We start from the raw sequence: 12525 nt of genomic DNA on the forward strand, positions 1-12525 counted from the left end.
AATGGCTATTTATATTTGGAAAAAAAAACCTTTACTATTTTTCTTTAAAAAAGCATTTAGATTTCTATAATAAATGCTGCCTAGAACATCTGAAACAATTTTAATGTGTTTAATTAGAAGTAATGGGCCATTATTTGACTCTCTTTTGAATTGGGGCTATTGCAATAAAATATTTACTACTGTAAGTAATAGCATTCAACCGAAAGCCCTATTTTTAAAAATAATTGGCTAATGCATTTTAAGTACCACTAAGTGATACAGAAAAGCTAACCATTCTTTGAAATATACCAACTGGCTATTTCTTCTTGAATATCATGCCTGCTCGCATTCTCTAGAGTCTTTTCCAATCTTATTTTGTTTAAAGGAGAAAAAAACATATCCTATTTTCACTCCAGTCTTTGTTGAAAATGTGTGGAGTATAAGCAAATGAATGAATGAATAAAAGAAAACTGAAACACCAACACCTGATGTAATAGCACTGAACACTCAAAGGGGCAGGGCATTTCTGCTTATTCAGAGAACCTGTTTCCTGCACGGGGAAGAAGCACAATAACTTTTCTCAGTGCTGCATGATACAAATAAAAAACAAAACAAAACAAAACAAAACAAAAAACAAACAACTTTGCTCTGTCCTGATGCCAATAATTTCAAAGGTTAGAATATCTGCACACCAGGTGACTTAGGTTGACTTTTACTTAATAAATCGATTCTTTATAAACTCATGTTCAGACTAGTGAATTGCCACTAATGCAGGTTCTTCCCTCAGGTCTTTCTGCCACTCCAGTCCGTGGTCTCTGTGGCCACTGTTGTGCTTTTTTAAAGAAAATAATCAAAATTTAATTTGATCTTTTAATTCTGCTACTTTGATTCTACTCTGTTGTTTCTCATTGGCTATGGAATAAAGCCCAAACTTCTGGATTTAGCTTACCAGGTCATTCCCTGTAAGATTCCTGCTCACCTCGACAGCCCTACTCTGTCTGCATTCCGCCGTGCCAGACGCTTCACACGTGAAGTAAACTGAAGCCACTCAAGTGGTTACGCTGCCCTTTGCCTCAGTACCTTTGCATGTGCTCTTCTTCTGCCTGAAGCATTCTTCTTCAATGAACTCTAGTCATCATTCAAGTCTTGCTGTACATATTACATTCTCCAGAAAGTCTGCTTGGATCCCGAATTTGAAGATGGAGCCTTCTCTGGTAATCACTGAACATACTGTACTTTACTAATTGAGTTGCATTGCACTTGTCTGTACACCCAGAAAAGCTACAAACAAGAGGATGGACTTCTCTGATAAAAATTAAATATCTAGTGCCTAGTGCAGGGTAGGTACTCAAAATATTTTCCAATGACTGAATGAGCACTTGATATTAAGACCTCAGGAATCACTATTTGCATTATAAGCTCTTGTAATCTATTCAGAGCAGCTTTTCTAGTCCTCTGCTGGGAAGTAATTCCTTTATTACCTTAGTTTGAAATGCTCTCTTGACCTCAAAACAATAACACTGATTTCTTCAAAGCGATTCTGTAATTTAGGTGTCTCAGTAACTTAGACCTGCATTACTACGCCTAATGCATTAATTTCAAAGCTGTTATTGTGCTGATATAAAAACTTACAAACCAGGTAGATGATAATTGTTCATTGTGTGATTGTGTGATTTACAGAGTAGATGTATTTATTAATTTTTTTGCAATTTTTAAGACATATTTAATCCTTAGATTTTTTTTTCCTGATTTAGACTTTATTTTTTTAAATTTATTTTTCCTGATTTGGGCTTTAAATGATAAAGAATAAGTAGAAATTGGCTTAATCAAAAGTGTATTTGCCACCAGCATTTCCTACACTAGGCTGGAGAAAGCTTTCCAATTTATAAGTTTATCAATCAGTGACAAACTCAAGTTCATAGACAAAAGACAAGGAAAAAGGAAAAGAAAACCTTAAAACATGAATAGATTTACAATCATGCCATAAATACCCTATCAAAAATTTTGTCTTCTATTTTCAAATGTCTCAGTATATTCATCTGTCCCCAAAACGAGATTTAAATCTGCATGTCTTAAGTCAGAACAGCCAATGACTGAACAACCACAATAAATCTATCATTTAAAGTGCTTCCCCAATTTGGCTTAAGGCTGCAGACCAAGTCAGGAGGGACCAACATGGGGCTTTTGCTGCCAAGTGATGGCTGAGGCCCACTCTGATTTCACGTGAACTTGGAGAAGATTCAAAAGTATAACTTGTTCAATAATTGCTTCTAGCAGCCATTTCCCGAAGCGTCAAGGCTCTGGCTCATCAGTACTTTTGCTGTCCAAAGAGATAAAGCAAAATCCAAACAACAAGACCTGGTGCTATGTACTGAATGTTTTGAGTCTCCCCAAAATTCATATGTTAAATCCTAATCCCCAATGTGATGGTATTAAGAGGCTGTGCCTTTGGGAGATGACTAGGTCATGAGGTGGGGGCTCTCATGGACAAGATTAATGCCCTGTGAGAAGCCGGAGGGCTCTCTTGCTCTCTGTCTACCATGTGGGGATGTAAGCAGATTGCCATCTGAAATCGAGAAGAAGCCCCTCATCAGAACTTGACCAAGGTGGTACCCTGATTTTGGACTACCACACCCAGAGCTGTGAGAAATACATTTCTGTTGTTTATAAGCCATCTGGTTTATGGTATTGTGCTATAAAAGCTCAAACTAAGATATTTGAGAGGGACTGAAACACTATGGACACTCATAAACATGTTTCCTCTTTTTAATCCTATTTTTTTTTTAATGTTTTATTTATTTCTAGCGGAGAGAGAGAGACAGCGTGAGCAGGGGAGGGTCAGAGAGAGAGGGAGTCACAGACTCTGAAACAGGCTCCAGGCTCTGAGCTGGCAGTCAGCACAGAGCCCAACTCGGGGCTCAAACCCATGAACCGCGAGATCATGACCTAAGTGAAAGTCGGACGCTTAACCGACTAAGCCACCCAGGCGCCCCTTTAATCCTATTTTTATATCTAAAAGTTTTCTTATTCATAGGAGAGATGTTAGAAATTTTTAAAACAAAGTGGAAGGTCAGTAGTCCTCAAATGGAGAGAAGTGACACTGATGAACAGGATACATTGTTAGAGTAAATCGTTTTGCCCTTTCTACTTAAAACATAATCCTAATTTGAAAACAAAGCAGGGGCAACTGGGTGGCTCAGTCAGTTGGGTGTCCGACTTCGGCTCAGGTCATGATCTCATGGTTCATGGGTTCAAGTCCCATATCGGGCTCTGTGCTGACAGCTCAGAGCCTGGAGACTGCTTTAGNAATCCATATTCCCCAATTCCCTTGCACTTAAGTTTGGCCAGCGAACTAATTTCTGCCCCATAAGGCATAAAGGAAATTAAGGTATGAACTTCTGAGACGTTCCTAAAAAGAGGAAGAAGTATACCATGATTTCTACCTTGCTCTTTCCTGTCACTGGGAGATGACTGAGGAGCTGAAGCTATGGCAGCCATCTTGGTTCAGGATGTGAGATAGTAAAGCAATATTAAAAGGGGTCTGTGTCCTTGATAACTGTGGAATCCAGATAGTCCCAAATGCCTACCTTCAGAGACATCAATCAGCCAATGAGCCGCCCAACCAAAAAGCTTCTGTCTTTCTTAGTCACTGTTACTTTCAACATCTTATTTGTAATATATCCTTATTCTTACTGATTAACATATCTGCAAATATCAGACATTATGCTAAATGCTAACTGTATCATAACTATGGAAGGTAGGAATTATCTCTTTTGTGAGTGGGGAAATTAAGATTCAAAGGTGTTACATAATAGATCTAATGACATCAAGGTAGTAAGAAGCTGAGTCAGAAATGCCAGATCAGAATCCAGAATTTATACTCTAGTTTCCAGCATTACCCCATTACTCTATAATGTGGGAGTAAATCCCTTTTTGTGTGCTTCTAGCTAAAACTCTTAATCTTCTTATCCTCTTTTGAAATTAAGATTAAAAACCTCTGCCTACAGTAGGCACTACAGTGAGGACAAGTGGGTTTATTATTGTGTAAAACACTGAAGTCCTTGGGAACTTAACCACTATTTAATTTATGTACACAGTTGAAACTATTTAAAACTTTTTTGAACACAGAAAGTCAGCAGTTATGTGAGAAGTCTTAACTTCCAATACAGCCACAATTAACTAATTTGTGCCATAAGCCTTTACTTGTTTAAACTGGTTTACAAAATTAAACTCCAAATCACTAATTAACTTCCTATTGCAGAAATCTATTCTGTGAGGCCCAGGATTTAGCTGGATTGCATTTCATCATTCAGCTCACAATTCTGCCTTGCTGTCCTGCTGTGGGTCCCTTTTAATGCAAGTGTCTCTGATTTAATACTGGAGAAACTGCAGATTATATCATTTTACCAACTCACAAAAATACCTTGGTGCCTTGGTGGTATAAAAGCAGTTCGGGGGTGTCTGGGTGGCTTAGTGGGTTATATATCTAACTTCGCGGGTCATGATCTCACGATTCGTGGATTCGAGCCCTGTGTTGGGCTCTGTGCTGACAGCCAGCTCAGAGCCTGGAGCCTGCTTCAGATTCTGTATCTCCCTCTCTCTCTGACCCTCCCCTGCTCACCCTCTCTCTCTCTCTCTCAGAAATAAATAAAACATTATAAAAATTTTTAAAAAGCAGTTCAACTTGGTTGTCTATAATATGACTTTGTAATTTTGAAAAAATTAATCCACATGTTTTTGGCCTAATGTTTTATTGTTCATTTTCCCTTATCTCCAAAAAGAGTAATTTGGATTCCATGACTTCAAAGGCTGAGATGGCCTCTAAAATTCTGGGCTCCTTATAAAAAATGTGGCATTGAAAATGCTTAGTGGTTATATCCAGAGTCAGGGATTAAAATCTTGGCTTATGCGACTTTAGGCAAATTATATCATTTAAGTTCTGTTTTCCCCATTAGTAAAATGGAGATGATAATATGACCTATACATCACAGAGTTGCAGAGATGTTTAAAAGAGATAATGTGGTAGAGCTCTGTATTAGTTTCCTCTTGCCTCTCTCTCTCTCTCTTTTTTAAGATTATTTATTTATTTTTGAGAGAGAGCCAGCATGAGCAGGGTAGGAACAAAAAGAGAGAGAGAGAGAGAGTATCCCAACCAGGCTCCACACTGACTGTGCAGAGCCCAATGCGGGGCTCGAACACACGAACTATAAACTCATGACCTGAGCTGAAATCAGGAGTTGGACGCTTAACTGACTGAGCCACCCAGGTGCCCCAGTTTCCTCTTGCTTCTATAAAAAATTACTAAAAGTTTGGTAATTTGACATAAACAACACAAATTTATTATAACATAGTTGTGGAAGTCAGAAGTCCAGTATGGGTCTCACTGGACCAAAATCAAGGTATTATCTGGGCTGTGTTCCTTAGGAAGTTTCAGAATTACTAAATGCTCTTTTATGTTGTTGACAGAATCCAGTTCATTGCAGCTATGGGACTAAGGTCCCTGTTTCCTTACTGGCTGTCAATTGAAGGCTCTTCCCATCTTAGAAAGTAGTCTAAATACATTTGCTCATGGCTCCCTTCCACCATCTTCCAAGCCAAAAATACCAACTGAAGTCCCTCTGAAGTGTGAAATCTCTTCTGCCTCGTCTTTGATTATCATGTTTCTGACAGACCATTCTGCCTTCCTCTTCCTCATACAAGGGTTCAGGTGATTACTTTGAACCTACACACATAATCCACAGTGGGCTCCTAATTTTATTTTAAAATTTTTAATGTCTATTTATTTTTGAGAGAGAGACACACACACACATACACATGCACACACACACAGACACAGCATGCAAGCAGGGGAAGGGCAGAAAGAGGGAGACCGAGAATCCGAAGCAGGCTCCAGGCTCTGAGCTGTCAGCACAGAGTCTGACATGGGGCTCGAACCCACAAACCATGAGATCATGACCTAAGCCAAAGTCAGATGTTTAACTGACTGAGCCACCCAGGCGTCCCTAAGCTCCTAATAAAGTCCTCTGCTTACCAACCTTATTTCCATCTTCAACTTTAATTACCTTTGGTCATGTATGTAACACAATCATAGGTTTACAGGAAAATGAAATGGACATCTTTGGGGTCAATATTCTACTTATCAGAAGCTCTGAGCATTAATACCTGGCATGTAGTTAAATAGTCAGTAAATAATAATAATAGCCACTACCTACATTTACTCACTGACAGGTAATGACCTAAGTGCAGTTTAGATATTTATGTATTTTATCTAGCTAAGAATCCTCATAACATACTAATGATCATCTGTATTAAAAATGAGAAAATGAGGGGCACCTGGGTGGCTCAGTCGGTTGAGTGTCTGACTTCAGCTCGGGTCATGATCTCTCAGTTAGTGAGTGGAGCCCCACATCAGACGCACTGCTGTCAGTGCAGAGCCTGGTACAGATCCTCTGTCCCCCCACCTCTCTGCCCCTCCCCTGCTCATGTTCACTCTCTCTCAAAAATGACTAACCATTAAAAAAATGAGAAAATGAGACACTAAAAGTAAAGCTTTTCATAAAGCAAGTAAAAGGCAGAATGAAGATTTGAACCTGGGCAGTCAGCTCTACAAGTGATACCTTTAAGCCTCATTCTTCCTCTTCATTATTATAATAATCAGGAACCTAAGCAAGCCTTTGCTTAACCTAACACCAGGAATGAGAAGTTACTTCAATACAGGGGAACAGCAGTATTGGTATTTATTTGGCATATGTTCTCATTATGTCTTCTCTACTTTGTCCTGGGGCATTGGCTCATCTGGTTCTAGGACTGACCTTTCTTTATCATTTGACTTTGAGTCTTACAGTGACTGAGGAGAAAATCCTTGATAAAATAAGGTTTTCTTTGTGGGAAGAAGCTAGATGATATATCTAACTCTTTTCAGATTTCAAAAATTGATTACTATCTTCATGAGAATATTTCAGAACCAAAGATACCACTGTCTGGGTTCTTCAAAACCTCATATTCTCCTGAAATGCTGCTGCATCTCATTTCATACTGAGAATCTACTTTGACATCACTATGGAAAGTAAGAAGAAAGTACATCACCATTATTTTAGACAACAAAATACCTTTCATTCTCCTGCACAATCACATCTCCTTTCTTCCATGAACAGAGTGCTTTAGGAGAGGCTCTAGGCTTACAATCCAAGCTGACCATGCTCCCCACTTGCACTTGAATCAACTTCTTCATCGGAGTCTTTGAAAAATCTGGAGCAGAAGCTGAAAGGGAAGAAAGAGAGAATGAGAATTTATTTTTAATTTAATGTTTTAAAATTCCTGTAGGTTCAAAGGTTGACTTCTAAATGACTTTTATTTTTTTCTTAATTTAAATTTTAGTTGGGTTAACATACAGCACAATATTGGTTATAACTACTTAAAAACTTTTTTAAGTATTTATTCATTTTTTAGAGAGAGAGAGTGTGAGTGGGAGGGGGGCAGAGAGAGAGAGGGAGACACAGAACCCGAGGCCGGCTCCAGACTCTGAGCTGTCCACGCAAAGCCTGAAAAGGGGCTGGAACTCAAGAATCCCAAGGTCATGACCTGAAGTGAAGTCAGATGCGCAACCTACTGAGGCACCCGGTGGCCTGGTTATAACTACTTTTAAAGTTTCCTGGCACGCAGATGTCAGTGCTTGATTTACTTGAGAGAATGGGCACCACTCACAGTATTTCAAGGCTCAAAAACTAATTCCTATTATTGTATGTTCCAGGAAGTTCGAAATCTTGGATGATTTTTTAAACAGAAATTTTTAAAGTTCACCGTTAAGTTTTACAATAGGTCAGTCATGAACTTTTAAAATGAAAAACATTTATCACAGAAATGTTCCTGAAACTTAGTTCCATGTAGACAACAATAAGGTCAGTGTTCTTTGTGACCTCCAACACCCAGCATGTGGCATAGTGCTTGGCACTTAATAGATGCTCAGTAAATGTTTTTAGAAGGAAGGCTGAGTATATTGAGTTATTACTGTCTTGCATCAAGCTGATCAACATCTATTATAAAATTTTCATATGGTTATGTTTAACTTCTGAGTTGGAGAAATCTATAATCTGCATTATTATATTAATTTTGAGTATCACATTAAATGCAAAACATGTAGAGAACATTATGTCTGCTAATATTGCACAGAATGTTGATCCTGAAACAACCTGTACAGTCAAGATACATAATAATGCATCCTTTGAATGAAGTGATAGGTTACTCAGAAAATCACTCTTTTATTGCAAATGTGGAAGAAGTTAACTAAACACAGTGCATTTCTCCTAACGTCTATGCTCTGTCTTATAGCAAATCCCAGTGAATATAATTTATTTTTTTGGTAAGTGGGGATCATATAGTGAATTATGTTATGTGATTATATATAAGATTGTGGATAAAGAAGATATGTTATCCAGGGGTTGTTGGCCCTAAAAATTAAGATCTGAAAAGAATACTTTTGATTAAAAAAGAAAAACACCTTTCCATTTGAATAAATTATATATATCTGTATATACATTAACATACCTCATATTTTTCCTATACAAAAGCCTCATAGAGGCTGTGGGTAGGAAATCGTCCATTTTGAGATGAATAAACTATCACTCATAAGGCTAATTTAATACAAGAGTATAGTAGTGCTTCAGCTTAAGACTGTGTACGAAGTCTACTCTCTTTTTTTTTTAATAATAGCCCACTTCTCTGTCATGGATAACAGTAGTCAGATTTTCCATTGATGATCTGCCCTTCCCAGACTTCAGGCCTCCTAATGCAGATAATGTATTTCTAACCACCACGCAAAAAGGATGAGAGCCCCGCTTCCAGTTAAAACAGGTTTTCTCAGTGTGGCACCTGACATTTTGGGCTGAATAATTATTTGTTGTGAGAGGCTGTCTTGTGCATTATAGCATATTTACATTGTAGGATTATTTGTGGGTAGCCTTTCTGGCCTATATTCACTGGTTCCCTTTTCCCCTATCTGTCATCAACACTGTGACAACCAAAAATGTCTTCCAATATTTCCACACTTGATCTTAGCCAAAAGGCTGAAAAGCGATTGTCTTCCAATATTTCCAAATATTTCCTGGGGGCAAAAATCATCCCCAACAGAGGACCGCTGAGTTAGATCAATCAGAGCCTTACAACCTTTGGGCCATTTTGGATCGGACCAGCCATGGGTATGTGGCCCAAATCAGCTACACAGAGCCAATGACATGCAGGACTGTGACTTTTTTATGAGCAATTCAGAAAGCCATGTTTTTTTCCACTAGACTGACTGTTCCTGGAAACTGAATTGTGTTGGGGACCATCATATAGAGCCTGATGATGGTGATGATGCTTGATCCCCACCTGGATCATATTCTGTTCAGATCCAAATCTATACTTTAATTACACAGAGTGATAAATTTCCCTTCTGCTTTCTTATTTATGTCATACTATGCTATGCCCTGACAATTCTGGTTGATTTTCAGGCATTTGCAACTTACAAAGTCTTTTTCTGGATAACTGCCCTAAACACAATATAACATCTTCTGTCTTTTCATATACATAAAGTGCAAGAAGAAAATAATTCAGAATCTCAAATAGTTGAGCCTTGTTAATTAAAACTTCAGTATGCCCAATGTTTAATGCTTCCAGCAGGGTTATTTAAACCAAAGGCCACTCCTTTTGGAGTAATATATGATTGTTTTGAATTCCAGTATTTACTTTTCTGGCGTAGTGACAAAAAACAACAAATTCACTTATTCTCTTAAAAGGCATCGCTTCATTTCAAATATTAGAGTTGGATAAGGATGCCTTAGGTTGGCACTTTTCATTACTGTTGCTCTACTTCTACCTTTGAGGCTTATTCCAGCCACAACTGCTGCTTTCCTTTGGCAATCATTAAATATATTCCCTGATTAAAAACTCTGAATGATATTATTACAGTGTTTCAGATAATATAGGAATGTCGTATGGGAAGTAAATACTTCTGGTTTCAGCAAAGATGAAGGATTTAAGGAAAAAATCATAACAAGAGAAGCTTAATCTTACCTATAACCTTAAGTTCAGCACTGGAATAGATGACCCCGTGTTTGTTTTCTGCTATGCACTGGAACATGCCAGAATCAGTCACATTGAGGTTTGATATTGTAAGGGCACCATTTTCTATCTGTATTCTCTCCTAGGTGATAACAAAAATGTCTTGCATATAAATGTATATATCATTTTAAAAGAAAAATGAAAACCACTATTGTTTCAGGCGTACACAAACCTTCTTCACTTTTCCTCAGAGGATTGAACAATCTGACTTGAAATTTTAACTTTTCCTTATTTGAAAATATGAGACTGATTTAACATAACAGCCACACATTAGTAATACTAATAAACACCCTTGAGTCCAAATGTCTATCGGTAAAATAAATAACAATGCAAGAGGTACAATATTGCAGCCATTTCACTTTTCCCCGTGGCTAAAGTTGCAGACTTTAAAAAATGTATCATGTTTCCACGCCGTCAACTGGAAAGGTTTTCACCATTTTTTAATCACACAAATCAAAGACATTATAAATTCTGTACATTAAAAAGAGTTCTGGGAAACACATTTATTAAGGGTTTGTAGGCAGTATGACAGGTTATATATAGAAATTTGAAGGAATATAATTGACTTAGTACACAATTTTTAAAAGAGCAAAAATTACATGGCTTAAGAAGGAAAGTGATTGAGAAAATAAGTACTCATGTAAGAAGGTAACCACATAACAATTATTCTCCAGAGGCCACACCAGGTTGTCAAACAGGGAAAAGCAAATTATGTTCCACATTTGATTAAAGTAAGGCCTTCTGTAATTTGAAAAGCAAAAAAAAAAAAAAAAAAAAAGCTATACCATATTTAGACTAAATTCACAAAATCACCTTTTCCCAATGACATTCAATGTTGAAAATATTTCCTTTTTGGCAGATGAGGTACTTGATTTTATATTTTATCCCCTTTAACACTTTTTAAGGTGCGAATGAATGTTTGCAAACTACCTTGGCACTAGGTAGGAGGAAGGTATTTTTTTTAAATGTTTTTTTATTTACTTCTGAGAGACAGATAGCATGAGCAGGGAAGGATCAGAGAGAGAGGGAGACACAGAATCTGAAACAGGCTCCAGGCTCTGATCCAGCTGTCAGCACAGAGCCCGACGCAAGGCTTGAACCCACAAACCGTGAGATCATGACTTGAGCTGAAGTCAGACGCTCAACTGACTGAGCCACCCAGGCGCCCTGAGGAAGGTATTTTTGTAATGCCAGATGAAGGGAGTGAGGATTAACCAGGCTCATTACCTTACCTCGAGCACAAGGGCTTCTCCATTTTTCAACCATCGATAGGAGGGTTTGGGCTTACCACTTGCCCGGCATTCCCAAAAAAGATTGTCCTCCACCGCTATTTCTACATCTCTTATGAGCTGAACCCAATGAGGTTTTGCTGCAATGAAAAAAAAAATCAGACCACCCAGCGAGTAAAAAATAAATGCTTTATATAAATGGATATAAACACTGTGAGCAATGGATTAATAGGAGCACAGTGGCTAAAATTATATTTAATTCCCTATTCACTAAGTGGATATGGGAAACGTTTCTAGATTTGAGGATGGATGTTGCAATCTGTCACTTCCTAAGCCAAACTCATTATGTTTTCTCTGTTTTCAAAATTCTGGGCACCGTATTCTATTTCCTCAGATGGGTTATTAGCAGTAGATAGAACGCAGGTACACAAAACAGACTCCTTTCCAAGTGCATTTGTGAATCATAAGGTCACAACTGATGACAACTTAATCCATGAATGACAGCAGATACTAGTCTTAATCATACACTAAAAATTACCATCCGTAGAAGAGAAAGTTCTATAGCTGAGGAAAAGAAAATATATTCCTCAAATTAGAAATAACTTTTAATTAAATACAAACCAATGAACATCTTATGAACTTCTATGTGAATTAAAATGAAAGCAGGGAAAGATGGATAAATTGGTTCAATTTGAATCATATGATTTTTTATAAAGAAGTAGCTCATGCAACCTTAAATTATGTATGCAAATCAGCGGCATCAAATGGATTTATCATTTTCTGTTACATTTTAGAAGATATTTGGAAAATTCTCTTTACAGAGGAAAGCAACATACTACTTTAAACTAAAGCCACTCAATATACACAGTATATTTAGCCAAGTCTCAGCCTGCATCTTAGATCCAAAACGGGGAGGTGAGACGTCTTACTGGTGTCACATTGCATTATGCATGTGATGTCTACTGTGTGATTCACATGTGCATTCTCCATATGGAGAAACAGTTCATCTATTTCTATTTAATTGCAACCATGGGAAGATTTGTCTTTCCATTTCCATCTCATAAAATTGCTTTTTTATCAAGGAGATTGAAATGAAAATATAGCTATTTAGCTCTTAAGAGAAAACGTTTCGGTCTGCATTTTACCAGATTATTATTATTAATTTTTATATAAATGACTTCCCCAGTATGAAGTGTAGTTTAGTCCAAAATCACTTCAC

General features: G+C 37.5%; 1 protein-coding gene across 1 annotated transcript in view; it reads right to left on the reverse strand.

Moving 5' to 3' along the window:
- Positions 1–12525, reverse strand: part of CNTN3 (contactin 3) — a 220247-nt gene that overhangs the window by 79008 nt on the left and 128714 nt on the right. The window contains exons 7-9 of the mRNA XM_077770590.1: positions 11310–11446; positions 10030–10159; positions 7089–7239 (exon numbers count right to left, since the gene is read on the reverse strand). Coding sequence (XP_077626716.1) covers positions 7089–7239; positions 10030–10159; positions 11310–11446 — 418 coding nt within the window. The remainder of the gene's footprint in view (positions 1–7088; positions 7240–10029; positions 10160–11309; positions 11447–12525) is intronic.

Source organism: Crocuta crocuta, unplaced genomic scaffold, assembly GCF_008692635.1.
Source record: "Crocuta crocuta isolate KB4526 unplaced genomic scaffold, BGI_CrCroc_1.0 scaffold126, whole genome shotgun sequence".
Lineage (NCBI taxonomy): Eukaryota > Metazoa > Chordata > Mammalia > Carnivora > Hyaenidae > Crocuta > Crocuta crocuta.